The sequence below is a fragment of the Phodopus roborovskii genome, unplaced genomic scaffold (genome assembly GCF_943737965.1).
Source record: "Phodopus roborovskii unplaced genomic scaffold, PHOROB, whole genome shotgun sequence".
NCBI lineage: Eukaryota > Metazoa > Chordata > Mammalia > Rodentia > Cricetidae > Phodopus > Phodopus roborovskii.
In genome coordinates, this window is record NW_026126460.1 from 10,894,601 (window position 1) to 10,911,585 (window position 16,985).

General features: G+C 42.6%; 1 protein-coding gene across 1 annotated transcript in view; it reads right to left on the minus strand.

Moving 5' to 3' along the window:
* Positions 1-16,985, minus strand: part of Dytn (dystrotelin) — a 52,397-nt gene that overhangs the window by 24,515 nt on the left and 10,897 nt on the right. Inside the window, exons 3-9 of the mRNA XM_051190641.1 lie at positions 16,214-16,415; positions 14,429-14,514; positions 13,590-13,690; positions 6,668-6,739; positions 6,313-6,476; positions 2,200-2,311; positions 429-574 (exon numbers count right to left, since the gene is read on the minus strand). Of these exons, the coding sequence (XP_051046598.1) occupies positions 429-574; positions 2,200-2,311; positions 6,313-6,476; positions 6,668-6,739; positions 13,590-13,690; positions 14,429-14,514; positions 16,214-16,415 (883 nt within the window). The remainder of the gene's footprint in view (positions 1-428; positions 575-2,199; positions 2,312-6,312; positions 6,477-6,667; positions 6,740-13,589; positions 13,691-14,428; positions 14,515-16,213; positions 16,416-16,985) is intronic.

The window sequence follows — 16,985 nt, forward strand, 5'->3', positions numbered from 1 at the left end:
GTTGCACCTTGTCACTCGTGATTACCTGCCCAGGACCCGCTCAAGATTGGTCCCACCAGTATCTCATCACTGGGGGAAGACGGGCTCTTGAGGCCTCATGCCTCCCTGAAGATCTATATTCAGTTTAAAAATTTCTGAGGGTTACATGGTGAAGAGAAAGAAAGAAGAAAAGAAAGGCAGATGTGAAAGGAGGAAGACATGAAGGTAGAAGGCAGACTCGGGAAGAGGAAGGGGTCAGCAGGAGTGGGGAGGGAACAAGGGAAGGCAACGGGAGAATATGTTCAAAATATATAATGTATGAGGATGCTATCAAAATCCATTATTCTGTATGATTAACATATGCATATCTATGTCTATATCTCTTAAGGGAGAGAAAACCTGCAGCTATAATCCGTGCTGGCTGTGGACCCAGCATCCTGGCCTCATACCTGGCCTGCCCATGGCTAGCTGGGTGCCTTGGAGCCAGCTGGTCCAGCAGCCACTGTCTCCCCATGGCTCCTGTCCTGTCGCCTTTCTGGGGCAGGCTGTTTCTGAGGTTCCTGAAGAAGAGCTTTGTGTTCTCCTTTGATGACATCTGTGGAAATGAACAACATTAAAAGAGGCACCAAGGGGCAGACAAGATGGCTCAGTGGGGACGGGCACTTGTTTCTGAGCTGACCAAGTTTGGTGCTTCGGACCCACACTCTGGCCTCTGGCTTCCACATGTTGGCCATTTCACACATACATGCCTACACACAAATGAATAAAGCCATGAAATCAAGTCCATTAAAAAATCTCAATGTGCACCAGTCAATTGAAACATGGCCTTCATTCCTTTCCTTTTGTTGCTGATGCACTGGAAAAATAATCTTCCTTGCTCCTAGTGTTTCTTCATACCATTTATGTATAAACCTGCGTATGGCACAAGTCTCAAGGTTGAATACCACAAACTGCTCCTTAAAGAGACTGGGGATTCTAAAGCTGTAGGAAGGAACCACCGTGCACTAAGTTTATGGTTGCTCACATTTGTGGATGTGGGTTCCTTTAAGAACAAGGTGATACGTTGTGGATTAATTGCCCGGAACATCCCTCCCAGGTTTTACTACTGTGTCAATTTCATTAGGTAATGGGTCACCTGAAACCCATCCATCTGATCCACCCAAGGAATTTCAGGAAAAAGAAACAAAGATGTTCAATTTGAAGCTGTCCAGCTCTTGAAAATTAACGTGTATTAACAAGATGACCACACGGTGTCACTGTAATACCATGAAGTCGCAAGCTTCCAGGGTCGGAGAGGTAGACCAGAGAGGTAAGGAACCAGAACCAGCACACAGTTGGTGCAATTTAGCAAGGTATTAGGTAAATTTAGGTGCCTGCCCTTCCTGGAGCGGTCTTGATGTCGAAGAGAGAACCAGAAGACTACACTGGTGAAAGCAATCCATCTGCATGCAGCCTTCACTACACTGGTGTTTGAGGAGCTCCATTGTATAGATTCACCTGAAATTGGTAGTTAAAGACAATTTCCCACTCCCAGTCACCCTAATTCCCATTCACCCCTAGGAATAGCTTATGCTTCCTATTTTCTTTCTTCTTAGAACTAAATGAACTTGTTGGTTACTAATACATTTCTTTAAAAGAATCACAAATTATAAAGTTTACTTTTCCAGTGAAAACCTAGATTTTTTTTTTTCTTTTTTTAATTCCAAAGTGGGGGTGGTACTTAGGTCTCAGGGAAGATCATAGTAAAACCTTTCCAATTGTATACAACAATTAGAAGCTTTTTTTTTTTTTGCATCGTTTTCGCCAAATCAACACCCCCTTTGTTCTCGTCCATTCTTCAATACCTGTCCCCTCTAACTTTGACAGGTGCTTCCTAGTGCATAGTGTGAGTGAGAGACCAATGATCCAGCTGTATCCTATTAAGCCTTTCCTTCTTCCCAAAGGCATTTATAAAAGCCTGTCATGTAAACAAAGTCCATTTATTTTTTTAAACTCCTGGCATGTGTCAATCATAAAAACCAATGAAAGTCATTAGGACATTTTCCTATAGTATATGCTACTCTTCCATCATAGGAGAGCTCAGTTATACAGAGAAACGTGGAAGGTTGAGCCCGCCTTTTCCAGTCCTAACTGTTAACAGGTGGAAGGAAAAGGTTTTTGATGCTATGTCTTCTAAGGACTGGGGTAGGGAAGATTTTGCCACACTGCCTTAGATGTTACCTGGACACAATCCTCCATCATAGCATGTGACTTCTGGTGGGATTTGCTGTGGAGACCAGACAAGAAACACAGCTGGCAGATGTCAAAGTTGAGACACTTCAGACAGCGGTATCTGCCAAAGGAATGGAAGTACAGCTTATGTCACACCCGTAGGAGAGCAAACAAGAGAAATTCAAGGGGAGAGTGAGCATCCTCACACATACAGGAAGTATCTGACTGACTTGGCAGTGGTTGCAACTTGTCTCTCAACCCTGACAGTTATTTAAAAAAAAAAAACCTGTGTGCTTACTTATTCAAAGAAACATGAACTTTGTCTTAGTAGTATTTTGTGTGTGTGTGTGTGTGTGTGTGTGTGTGTGTGTGTGTGTGTGTGTGTGCATGGGCCATGGCAAATGTGTGGAGGTCAGGGGATAACTTTTGGAAATTGATTCTCTCCTTCCACATGAGTTCTGAGGAATAAACTCAAGTGGTTATGCTTAGAGGCCTTAAGTCATAGAGATATTACGTAGCAGCGTCATCTCACCTGCCCTTGATTGGGCTTTAATAAGACATTATATTAATGTGTTTTTATCCAATAAACTATGCTCTAGACATCTGATTTACACCCTTTCCCCACACTACCCAAATACCATGTGCCTTGCATAGGCAGTATCTAGGGACTGCAAGTCTGAAGTGATATCTTGTGTAGCTGCAGGAAGTACTCAAATATTTAGAGTGTACTTTTAAATTTTAAACAAGAAGTTTGGCATTTTTTGATAGAGTTGAATTAGGGATTCTCTTAGAAAATTACAAGGTTTGATAATCTTGGATAAAGGATTTCAAAACAAGCCCAGGCCTTTTTTTTTTTTTTTTTTTTTTTTTTTTTTTAAGAAGACTGTGCATAGGGAAGAGAAGATGGAGAGAGGAGGTTTCTCAGAGGCCCTGAGCTTCCCGAACATTCACCTGTTTCCTGACACAGTAACATGGCAGAAGTTTCTTCCTCATTTCTGGATCTTAAAGCTCCTGATGTTCAGAAGAGAACACTGAGGTACGCTGTTAGGGAGAGATCTCTCCTGACACTCAGGGAATACTATGATGCTGAAGGGCCAGCAAGATGGGGCAGCCCCTGGTTAATAACAATGTCATCATTTCTAGCTGTATCAGTGACAGCCATTGCACTGGAAAGGCAAGCTCTCACTGTTTGGCCCATAGTAGGTAGTCAGTGAACGTGAACTGAATGAAGTGAAACGAACAGACCAGGTTTTGCAGAAGGACAATGGAACTAATAAATACTGCCTTCTTGGCCTTGCAAAATTTTGCATAGTTTTGAAAATTAATCAATGCATCTAAGTGGGAAGGCACTCGTCCTTCCAATACAGTGTACAAGATGGAAAAGCCTTGTCTTTAAAGGGGATTATTGGATGAGCTGCCCATCTGGCAGCTTTGTCCAGTCTTCTAGACTACAGTTGACCTGTCTGAACAATATGCTAACTACCCTTAAGTGTATTCCTCTGTGTTCTGAGGCCACAAGAAAGGCTGCTGAGTGGATAGCACACTGGTTTGTTAATAATCTTACCAAACAGAGAGCCCAAGACATATTTCCAATGTCATCTCAGTCTTATATGATTTATTTCTTTCATAGGATATATATGATAACCCATCTATGACTTAATTCTTGGGGTAGGGACAATTTCTTCTCTTTGGGCCCCCTTCTCCCCGTGTGCATGCAGGTGCACTCGTGTGCATGGAGGCTAGACGCTGGATGTCTTCCTCAGCAGCTCCCCATCTTTGTAAGATAAGGTCTCTCACTGAGTCTGGCTCAGACTCTTTTCTCTAAACTGGCTGGCCACCAAGCCCCAGGAATCCTCCTGTCTCTGTTTCCAGTACTGTTTCATCCACTGGTTCTGAGGAATGGAACTTGGATCCTCACACTTACACTGTAAGTAAACGTTTACGAACCAAGCCGTCTCCCAGCCCCTTTTCTTCCCATAAGAAGTCGAGCCTTGCATTCTTCCTGTGTCTTCTGAGCTCTGTGGCTGCTTCTGCTCTCTGGCTGTTCTACCAGTCTCCCTGAAACTAAAGCACTGGCTTGAGCTTTGAGAGCCAAACCCACAAGTGTAAGGCTAAGGCTATAATATATCCATACAAGTTTTAAGAGGCATCATTAAAGGAAGCCACAGACATCTCTAGAGCATTCCCCCTTAGCTTGCTTTGCTTTTGTTGTCTGGGAGGAAAAATAGTCCACCCAACCATGTTTCTAAGAAGTTTGACTTCATTTTAAACAGACAACAGCATATCATACAAAAGTCTGACGCTGCTGTTTCTTGGGTAGCCTGAGCAAGTCACTTAAAATCTTTGATACTCAATGCTATAAAATAATGATTTCGAGGAAATAACAATTTATTTCAATGTAAAAGTTGTACTTTGTGTGCTTTCAAAGTCATTCTGTTTCTGGCTTAGACATACAGAAGTCATATGAGGAATGCCTTTCTGTGGTTTATTGGTTAAATTATGTATGTATGTATGTATGTATGTATGTATGTATGTATGTATGTATGTATACACACACAGTGTGTTAAGTTATATTCATGATAAATTATAGTGATAATTATATTCATGTTCTTTCACTGTACATCATAAGAAAATACCGCTTTCACTATAATTTGAAGATTTCCTTGGCCTGCTTATTTTTTCCCATTGACATGTTTTATTATTCAAGTTGTTATTTTCACAGAAATTTTGTTGTTGTTTTGTTTTGTTTTTTCCAGACAGGGTTTCTCTGTAACTTTGGAGCCTGTCCTGGAACTAGCTCTGTAGACCAGGCTGGCCTCGAACTCACAGAGATTCACCTGCTTCTGCCTCCCCAGTGCTAGGATTAAAGGTGTGCGCCACTAATGTCTAGCTGTACAGAGGCTTTTATGACTCAAATTTTGATGTTCTTTCAAAATACCCTGGAAAATCAATTCAGTTTCTCAACAAATCTAAGCTTGACCTCCAGATTTTTAGCGGGTCCAGTAGACCTGTTTTAGGACTGTGGAAAATGTATTTAATGTCTGAATTAGTGAGGGTCAGGAGCTACAAGAAGAGAAGTGGGACAAAGTGTGAAGCCCCAAGGGCTCCAACCTCCTCCCCTTCCAGGCTCCCCCCGGCCCCCCCCCCATGCCTTGTTGTTAGCTACTGAATGAATGTCTTGGAGTTTCAACTCTCACACAGCCTCATATCTGTGCCCATAGGTCATGATACATGGCTTGCCCATCCTTGGTCAGACTTCTCATTTCCTTCTCTTCAAAACTCTGAACAGTATCTCTGCTTTTACCTTCTAATTTAATTTATGGGAAACCTACATCCTAATCTTCCTCCCTCCCTCTCCCCCTCCCTCCTCCCTCCCTCCCTCCCTCCCTTCCTTCCTTCCTTCCTTCCTTCCTTCTTTCTTTCTTTCTTTCTTTCTTGTTTTTTTTAAGACAGGATTTTTCTGTGTGGCTTTGATTGTCCTAGAACTTGCAGACCAGGCTGGCCTCAAACTCACAGAGATTCCCCCTGCCTCTGTCTCCCAAGTGCTGGAATCAAAGGCTGTATCACCATTATCTGGTGACTTAACAAACTATTCTTGGGGGTAGTTCCAAAGTGTTTAATAGGCTCATTTGGAGCAAAAGACAACTGTTTTATACTTTAGAGCAGGACTCTCAACCTTCCTAATGTTGCTACCCTTTAATACAGTTCCTCATGTTGTGGTGACTCCAACCATAAAATTATTTTGATGATACTTCATAACTGCAGTTTTGCTACTTTCATGACTCGTAATATAAATCTCTGATATGCAGGATACCTGCTATGTGACCCTTGTAAAAGGGTTGTTTGACTCGCCCTCCCCCACAAGAGGTCATGATTGCCTTAGATGAACAAAAACATGGGCTACTTCAGAGTGTGAGTCAGAGGAAGAAGTTAATAGTTCATCAATTATAGGAAATAAATTTATTTTCAACCAGGGTGCCTCAGACAGGAAATTATTGGGCTAAAGGCCTGTGAACTCCAGATGCATAAGAAGGATCCCAGAGAGAGGTCTAGGGTTATCTATGTAGCTCCACCCTTGAGCCCATCTGTCAAATGACCGATTGGGGATGATGTTGACTATACCTCAGTCCTATGATTGGGAAGGTTCTGCATATGCTGCACCGCACGGGGTGAGCAAGCATTTCTGAGGCAGACAGTTGGTAGCAGGCTGGGAGCCATAGAAGGATCAGAGGCTCAGACTGTACCCAGGACAAGAATTTTTCCTCCTTGATTCCAGAGCTCAGCACCTGGGAAAGACAAGCAGGATGAGACACAGCTTTCAGGCCTCTCATTCCCTTTGGCTCTGTCTGTTCGTGTGAAAGCTGGAGGAAAGACTACTTCTAAACTCAGGTTGTCCTGGAACATGCATGAAGCCTAATTTAAGCAAACTCTTCAAACATCTGTACCAGTTCCCAGGAATGTTTTTTATGCTACTCACCCCTCGGAAACAGCTGTGGATAGCACTTTCCACGGAACACAAAGTGCAGCTCTCTCCCATGACAGTCAGAATCTGCAAAGGCAGCCTCATGTTAGCTATTGAATGGACTTAGTGTGCCTGAGTAATGGAGGTCATGCATGTTAGTGTTCAGGTATCTGTACTGGCCTGTCCTTGGGGTTCTGACAGGATACACCCTCAGCTGCAGCCACTAAGAACACCACTTGTGCACATTCCCTATGTTCTCTTCCTTTCTCTCTCCCTATCTATTCTGTGCTCTCTCTCTCCCTCTCCCTCCCTCCCTCCCTCCCTCTCTCTCTCTCTCTCTCTCTCTCTCTCTCTCTCTCTCGGACTCCTGTCTCCCAATTCCCCCTTTTATGATCCCTTTTCCTAACAAAAAAAAAAAAAAAAAAAAAAAAAAAAAACTCTGCTTGAATTCTGTTGCATGGCAACTTTGTCTTGCACGTACTGCTTTTTCTAAATCACAACAATGCAAGCAACAAATACCAGACTTCCGAGAAGAAACGGACCATCTCAATCAAAACAGTAAGCTTCGGGTTTTGTGTAGAGCTTGAGTTGGAACAAGGAATAAAAAAGACTGGAGGAAGACCACAGAAGGAAGCCACTGAGGCAGCAAAGGGGAAAATGCCTGCTGTCTGACTTCTCAGGATCCAAGGCAGATTATTTTAATCTTTCTTTTCTCTGTTCCCTGATGAAGGTCACAGTGCCACTGCTTTCAAGTTCATGGCGGCTTTAAGAAACATCTTGTCAAGTATTTTCACATCATCTCATTTGAATGCATGCCAATTCCATTGCTTGTTTTGCTTCTATGTGAAAATATTTGACTTAAAAAATGTCAAAGAGGAGAGATTGAGGTTGTCTTGTAGTTTTAGTCCATGAATTCTGGGCTGTGGTGAGGTAGAACATCAAGACAGAAGGCTGTAACAGGGCATACCTGTTGGTCACCTCATGGTGAACAAGGAGCATAGGGACAAGAAGCCAATGGGACAGATCTCTGTTGACCTAGCTCCTTTAACTAGGTCATAAACATGAAAGTTTCTACCAAGCAATCCATTCAAAGTCTGTCTAAGCTGTCAGTTATATCAGAGCCCCCATGATCCAGCCACTTCTCAGTGATTGGATCTACCAGTTGGGTTCCAAAGTTTTTTTTGGGGGGGACAATTCATTTGCAAACTATAACTCCAGTCTTCAAAGTGGGGTGGTAGTCATCATTATTGAAAGGAGAGACTGACAAGAAGTGAAGTCATTATGTCTAGAAGAGACATCTACACATTCACTGCAGCCTTATTTAGGACAGCCAAGATATACGACCAATCTAGGTGTTTGTTGACATTAATGAATGCTATCCAGCATTTAAAAATAGGAAGTTCTGTCATTTGCTATAGCATGGATGAGCCTGGAAAATATGTGCTAAGTAAAACTGAAATTAGCCATACACAGAAATACTGCATAATCTCTCTTATACAGGGAATCCAAAAGAGATTAATAGAAACAGAGAGTAGAATATGAGTTTTTGGAGTTGGGGGCAGAGTGGAGAAATTAGGGAGAGGTTGCTCAAAGAGTATAACTTTACAATTTATGATGATTAGGTTCTGGGGATCTAACACTCAACACAGTGACTTGTTAATGACATCATCTTTTTCACTTGACATTTGATATGAGATCAGGTTTTGGGTTCTCTCATCTATACTCACACACCAATAGTGACCATGGGTATGACAGGTATGCAAGTTACTTGACTGTGGCAATCCTTACACAGTGTACACCTGTGTTACTTGTGATACACTATAATGTAACATCCCTCCCTCCTCTTCTTTCCTTTTCTTTTTTATTCCTTTCTTTATTTCTTCTTTTGAAATAGGATCTTAAAAGGTTGGTCTCAAATTCCTGAGTTCAAACAGTCCTACCACCTCACCTCCAGAATAACTGTAACTATAGGCATGTATACACCACACCACACTTCATATATAATTTTTGTTAATTAAATGTTTTTAAAATTAAATAGATCAAGGGATTACTGAGAGATGATGACAATTTGTTCAAGATAAAAAATCAAGTTTGTTGCATGGTTGGGGTCTCACTCTGTAAGTATTGTCTCTTCACTGAAGGGACAAAGCTTATTAGCTTTTATTTATTTTTTTTCCAATGGCTCAATTGTCCTTGCATTCTGTCATTCAACCACATTTACTTCTGGAGGTGGGGTGGGGCAACTAAGGGACTGAAAACTCTTGTGATGGATGGTGATGGATTTGACTCTGGTTTCCAGTCAGTCACCTTCACTTATTTCCATTCGGACAGGAGTCCCAGTTTCACATCTGATGCCTTGCTCAGCACAGGCTGTCAGACACTGGCTGTAATTGCAACGACCCCCTGCTGAGTCCATCAACTCAAATAAACATCATCCTAATCAGGAAAGTGGCACTTAGAACCTCTTTGCTCACAATTAGCCAGACAGAAGTCAACAAACATTTTCATACTATTAACAAGATGGTATGTGCGTTAAATAATAACCCTGTCACCAACAGAATATAAGTAACTACTCCCTAAGTTACTTAGTCAGCAACAACAAACCAACAAATCATTTCCCATCTCTGGACTTCTGAACATTGATGACCTACCTGGGCCACTTATTAAGAGATTGCTGATTTAACATGCTTCTTCCTCTGGTGTGCTTACCCCTAATGAAGGCAGAGGTCTCAGTTCACATGTGAAATATGCTGGGAGAAGACCTGGGATCACCAGCTCTGGGTTCTGATACTAGTAAAAAGAAAGTGCCCACTGTAGTGGCCTTTAACCTGATGCTTTCCTTCTAAATGTCTACATAAATTTTTTTTTTGAGTTAATTGCCTATTTGGCTAATTTATTGCAGGTGTTCTATCGAGAAGAATGAAGTGTGACTAGGTGGCATGCTGGCATGGACACAATGGCACTTGAAATGATAATTAGCATTCCTAGGGGATGATTTGAATCACATAGTGAGGACTGGAATTTTCTATGGGAGGAATCCATCTTCAATTCCGTAATGGAAGTCAACGGGATGATAATTTGCTATGCAATCGCAGATCTTCTTCTTCCCCATAGCCTTCTCAAACGCTTGCTGATACAAGTAGAGAAAGAAGAGGTAGTAGGAGCCAGCATTTCAGCCCACACTGACCTTGATTGAGTTTGAAATGAGTGGATTTTTAAAATCCACTGAGACTGGTGTTAACTTGGAGCCATCAGTAATAGGAAGTGAACACAAGGAATTCTAGAGCAGAGGGAAAAGGCCACTCTACCAGACCCTTTTTATCACATCCACTTTGAAATTGGCTACTGTTATCAGTCTGGTAGAATACATAGTTGAGCAGCCTATGCCTCCCCCAGCTTTCTACCTGCTTCAGTTCTGAGACATGTAGTTGTCATGGAGGAGCATCTGTAATGGTGTTTGCCTGAGACATGCCTCAGACAGCAGAAAGGCTGCAGTAGATCTATGTGCTGTCAAAACCACCAGAACAGCAATGAAGTGTTTATACCTATATCTGGCATTCTTGAATCTGGCTGTGCAGCATAGAGGAAGAGCTTGCAACTGATAACTGGGCAGAGCTGCATTAAACCAGGCCATCACAAAAATTGGCCCCTGCTCTCTGGATGAGTTTGCTGATGCTGTGATAAACACCATGTTCAAAAGCAACTTGTGGAGGAAAGGTTTGTTTGGCTTATAGATCTCTGATCACAGTCTATTGCTGAGGGAAGTCAGGGCACTAACTAGCAGAACCTGAGTAGGGAAGCGTGGAGTGAAAGATCCCCCACTATGCTTATTGCCTATTTGAGCTGCTCTCATTAATTGCCAAGGTCAAGTTATAAGAAAAGTACAGGAGGGAACCAGGTGTTGCTCTCATCCAACGCCAACCAGATATCTGTGGTCTGCAGCTTGGACTAAATCAAGGCCAGCAGGACGGTATCCTGGATGCTGAGAGAGTCATAACTGAATTCTTTGTATTCTTTGTGCCCAACCCGAATAACCAACTGTCCTTGGTTAACTACAACTGCTACTTTTAGATGAAACAATGGAATCCCTGTAACCATGCTTCTGCTTCTGTAAGCCTGCTTCTTGCCACCCCAACCCTATATAAACTGCCTGAGTTTTAACCTCGGCACGCTCAGTCCCCCCCAAAGACTGAAGCGTCCACAGGTACCTGTGTAAACAATAAATAACCTCTTGCACTTGCATCCAGTGGTCTGGTCTCGTCTCTTTGGGGGCGAGGGCCTTCCCCCCTGACAGACTCCAAACTCTTGGGGTCTCTTGGGGGTCTTGCAGGAGGAAAGCCACCTACTGGATTCTTTCCCATGACTTGACCAGCCTGCTACTGTATAGAACCCAGGACCTCCTGCCCAAGTGTGGTTGCATCTGCAGTGTTGGACTCTCCTATCAATCATTAATTAAGACTGTGCCTTATAGACACACCCACACGATGGAGCCATTTCCTTAATTAAGGTTCTCTTCTCTCTAGTGAGTCTAGTTGTGTTAAGTTGACACAAAACAAACCCAGTGTGCTCTTCCTTCATAATCCTTTTGGCTGAAAGAAGTCTTTAGAGTTGCTCCTTCACTGACTGCAAGAAAACCCCATCCATTGTATGGTTCCCAGCAGAGAAGAGGGAAGACAGAACACCTTTGGACCATGAAGACCCTGCCCAGAGCACCGACACCCCCTTTTCCTCCCATAAAACTATGCTAAAACCTCACTAGATGGAGTTGAGGCAGATAATTTCCTCTGCATTCCTCAGAGCTGACTTGGAATAAACCTGTTTCCTTCTAACAATCTCTCTCTCTCTCTCTCTCTCTCTCTCTCTCTCTCTCTCTCTCTCTCTCTGTCTCTCTCTCTCTCATAAAACAGCAAGCATTATGAACTATAGATTCTTTTAACAAAAGAAAAAATAAAAACAAAAATAGGACCTTTCTGAAACCAGTTTGGGCCATTCAAGATGTTTGTTAACTGCCCTTTGCTTATTATGGCATTTCTATATCATTAGCCTTACATAATTACATTTTCCATCATGTTTCTGATGTTATGACATATCTGAATACCCTATATAGGAACAGGAAAAATATAGACCCTATTCTTGGAAAACCAAGACTTACCCTATAAACTGCCCCTTTTTATCCACCTTAGTTTATGAATTATTTTCAATTTATTTGGCTTATCAGTAAGATGTGACTCTATCCACATCTTGTTTCTGGAGTGTGCACTATTGCTTTGCAATTAAAACTGTTTCCTAATTCCTTTGTCTCATAGCTCAATCCTATCTCTATGAGTGACAACTTCTATGCCTCTCTATCACTCCTGAGACCCCCCTAACCTTCACTGCCAGCAACATTTTAACCTTATTGAAAAATTTAAAATCTGCTGTCAACTCTGGTCAGACAAGCTTCTTTTTGCAATAGTCAGCAGTGACTGCAGAGACCCATAATTGGCCAAAGTGCAGAAAATAAATGGCTGTTGAGTACCCAGCCATAAATGAAACATCTTTATTACCTTCTCCTCAAGGTTCAGGGAGCATCACAAAAGAATCCAAGAGCTGGAGGCAATGGGCAGAGATGTGTGGGATGCTGATTTCAGGGCAGGGCATGGCTGCAGCCCTCTCAAACTCAGAGCAGCTATGGTCAACTACACAAAAACCTACACAAGATTGGCTCTGTCAGTATCCTGTCATGGGCCCATTCTTCTCTGAGGATGTATACACAGTTAATGATTGGTGGAGTAAGGAGAGACATTTTCTTTAGTGGTGTAGCCATTGCTAAGGACACCCAAACTCTTACAATTAAACTCTCACATGTGCCTGTAAATAACCTTAAAGAAACTCATTGGATCACACACAGAGAAAGACACGAAAGCTGAAGGAAACTGGTTTGGAAGAGGAAGGGGATTGGCTGGAGTTGGAAGGGAACAAGGGAGGGAAATTGTATATGTATGAGAATATGATTGAAAAAATTATGTATATGTCACGATGAAACCCATTATTTTAAATAAAATTGTGCTGATAGAAACATTAAGAACTTTAAGTCATCACTTTGCTTGGGATAAAGGGCATGGGTAGAGCTAGAAAGTATAAAACAGACTCAACAACTATCTGTGCAAAAAGATGCCTTCTCAAGAGTTAAGGAGAGCTGAGACATCCTGTACATGGTTACAATATAGAATGTCGGCCCCATGCTGTAGATGGGAGCAGACAATGGAGAACTTTGAGATTAAGAATATAAGACTGGACCTTAAATATCCCCCAAAGATCATGTATCACAGCTGTAGCTTCATGGCATCAGGAAATAGATGAAATGTTAAGAAGTATGGCTTATGAGCCGGCCATGAGTGGTGCATGCCTTTAATCCCAGCACTCGAGAGGCAAAGTCAGGTGGATCTCTGTGAGTTCTAGGTCAGCCTCAGAGAAAGTTCCAGGACAGCTTCCAAAGCTACAAAGAAACACTGTTCGGAAAAACCAAAAGAAAAAGAATAGGAGGAGGAGGAGAGGAAGAGGAGGAAAAAAGTGGGGGTCTTACAGTGATAAGCCCTTGCAGGATATTATGTGATTCTAGACTCCTCCTTTCTCTTGCCCAACATGAGATGAGTAGCCCTCTTGCCCATGCTTCCATCATGATGTTTCAACTTGCTACATCCCCAAAGCAGCAGGGACAACTGACCACAGGCTGAAATTTCCAAGGCAGCAAGCCCAGATAAAATTTCTACCTCTTAAGTCGACCATTTCAGGCATTCTGTAAGAAAAAGGTGGCTCACACAGGGTGATGTATTTTGGGAAGTTCACCAGTTCAGTGCAGAGGAAGAAACAGGGACAGGTTAGCCTTGCTACATAAAGATGAATTAACTGTGGAAACAACAAGAGGTTGGTATGACTGACACCCATTGAGATTTACCTGCTGTAGATCTGTTAGTAAGGCTCTCAAACCCTTCCGAGTCATGCGGGCTCGGGAGTCATTACCTCTCCTGTTGTTTTCCAAATAGAGCTGAAAAAAAGCTAGACATGAAAGGGAGATTAAAAATCTTTAGTTAAGTCCTTGTGTCATTGAAGAGTAATACATGCTGTGAGGCAAGTTTCTTTGTGACTATTGGAGAATTGTGGAGTAATATTCTTGTTGTTGTCTTGTTACTATGAAGGCCTTCAAGTGTAATCCATCAATAACTAATAACCCATTACCTTACCTCCCGTAATTCTAGACCTCAGTGGTGGAGGTTGGTGAATGAATGGTAAGGTGAGGATCCCAATTAATTAGTGATTTCTGGATAATCTCTGAAAGCATAAATGTCAAGGGCAGCCAAGCAGTGCAAAACAGGAGAGCATAGACTTTTAAAAATCCTGGGACCCTCACAACTGTAAGAATTTTTCTTAAATATAAACAAGATGAGGGCTAGTGAGATGGCCCAGCAGTTAAGAGCTTTTCCAGAGGACCTGGGTTTGGTTCTCAGTATCCACAAGAAGACCGGCAACCATCTGTAACTCCGGTTCCAGGGGATCTGACTTTCCTTTGCTGGCCACTGCAGGCACTGCAGAGGTACACAGGCACACATGCAGGCAAAAATACCCTTAAAATGAAATTAAAAGCTCAAAAACCAACATAAAACCAAACGCAGCCAGCCATGGCGAGTGCATGCTGAAGAGGAAGTCATTATGATTCAGAAGCCAATAGAGAGGATGACACACTTGGGGCTGGGGAGTCACCACACTTCAGAACACACTTAACTTCTGCAACGTTACCTCTGTACTTTGTAAGAGGGCTGTCCCCTGAGAGGGCAAACAGAGCAGCAGCCACAGGCCGAAGCTTGAGAATACCTGATCCTGTGCTGTGGAGTCATAAATCATAGACAAGTGAGGAGATGGCAGTGTTATTTAGATGAAGTGATTATTGGATGTTTGTCACTGTTTGCTAGTTCCTTGAAGGCCTTCCAATCCAGGCCACCAATGGATATTTCATAAATTGATACCATGCTGATAGCTTCTCATGGTCTCTTTATATATTTGGAACTTGGCAAAACAGGGCATGAGTGAAAATGTTTTTCCTATTCATTCATTTATACATCAGTTCATTCTGTAACTATTTACTGGATGCTTTTCTGTGATAAACACTGTTGCCAGGGACTGGGAGTGCAGATGTGGAGTGGAACAACCTTATTCTCTGAGATTCATTTGCCTGCAAAGATGAGGACAAAAATAAAAGGCATAGCCCTGTAGTGGTGGTGCATGCCTTTAATCCCAGCACTCATTGGCTGGGGGCAGAGGCTGGAAGATCTCTGTGAGTTTGAGGCCAGCCTGGTCAACAGAGTGAGTTCCAGGACAGCCGGGGCTACACAAAAAGCCCTGCCTCAAATGAATGAATGAATAAATAAATAAATAGCATTGCCCTCTCCAAAAATACTCATGGGCTCTAGTCTAGATTCTGACTGTAGTCTGCACATTAGCTGTCTAGCTTTCAATCCTGGACAGATGACTTATCAAAGGTAGGAGGGCTTTTATAGACAAGCACACAATTGAAAATACACTCAAAGGCTGAAAGTTTAAAGACACTGAAATCATGACAAGATAAGTCAAGAACACATTTATCTAATACTTGTGAGGTTGGAAATTAAGAAAGAAACAGCTATAAGGAATTAACAAATGATTTCCGTTGTGCTTGCCTCGCAGAGGCATGTCAATGTCATCTCATTGTCTCTTCCTCCTCTTCCTCCTTCTCCTCAAAGCAACCGAGAAAGGGGAGAAAAACATCCCCACCTTAGCAAAGTACACACTATACACACACTCATGTGCTCACACACTACACACACACACACACCTATACATTATATGCACACACATGTGCCCACACACTATACGCACACATGTGCCCATATACGCTACACACATATGTGCCCACACACCCTGCACACACATGTGCCCACATACTCTAAACACACATGTGTCCACATACCCTAAACACACATGTGCTCACACACTCTACACACACATGTGCCAACACACTATACACACATGTATACACACATGTGCCCACATACTCTACACACACACATTAGCCCACAAAGTCAGAGCATGACCTACCTTCTGAGAGGATATAGACTATTCGGTGTTTACACATTGGACACCCAGCTCTGTCCCAGTCAAAAACCCAACTAAGCCAAAACTTCAAAGAAAATAAACAAGAAAGGAAAAGAAAGAAATGAACAAAAAATACACTACCAGGGAGTGAGGAAGCAAGTATAGTATATGCACATCCATCCAGTCACCCTTGCAAAGGGCGGGGGCTCTGCTCTGGCATGGGAATGTGTTTGTAGAGCAGGAAGAGATCCCCTTCTTCTAGCTATCTATGAGTCATTTGTGTGACTGACACTTAGGAAGACTTCTTTTTTCACGATTGAGTGAATAATGAGTCAGTTAGTGACAAGTAATCAAGCCAGCAAGAAAACATCTAACACATCTGATCTCAAGTGAAATTAGACAGAACCAATTGGCCAGTGGCCGGAGACCTTTTGGCAACCCCCACCTCCTCACCTGTCATATATGGCCATGAGGAGGCTCAGAGTGAGTTCGGGAGCTCTTGGATGCACTTGAGCTGTTTTTCCCATCCCAGTTCTCTGAAACAGCTCCTGGAGCTCCTGAAAAAGCTGATGTATAGAAAGGGAGATCTCCGTGCTCTCCCCAAATCGTCCATGCAATAGAACTTGCTGAATCAAGGAGCTGTCTATCAAGTCCACTGGAGGAAGTGAATGAAAGATGAAACCTTATTTTCTGATGAGCATAAATGCTTTCAGACACAGCAAATATCTCCTGGTGTTTAAGTAAGACTATTTTTGTTTTCAGCAGTGGCCATTTTTAAAAGGGAATTAAATATGCCCACTGTGGACCCTGATCTTTTTTGTGTGTGACTCTGCCATGAATATTTTGGTGGTCAATTTGATTTTTGGAAAAGTGTGTGCCATTAAGGCAACTATTGCTAGGGCAGTTGCTGGAGTACAGTTTTGTAGACTGAAGTTAAAAAGAAGCAGAACCTTGGCTGTGGATCTCTGTATCTGCTTCTATCAGGTACTGGATGGAGGCTCTATGATGCCAATTAGGGTGGTCACCAATCTTATTACAGGGGAAGGCCAGTCCAGCATCCTCTCCACTACTGCTAGGAGTCTTAGCCAAAGTCATCCTTGTGGGTTCCTGGAGGTTTCCCTGGCACCAGGTTTCTCCTTAAACCCACATTGGCCACCTCTATCAAGATCTCTATCATTACTCTTCCCTTCCATCCTGCTTCCAACTTGATCATCCTGATCCCTCA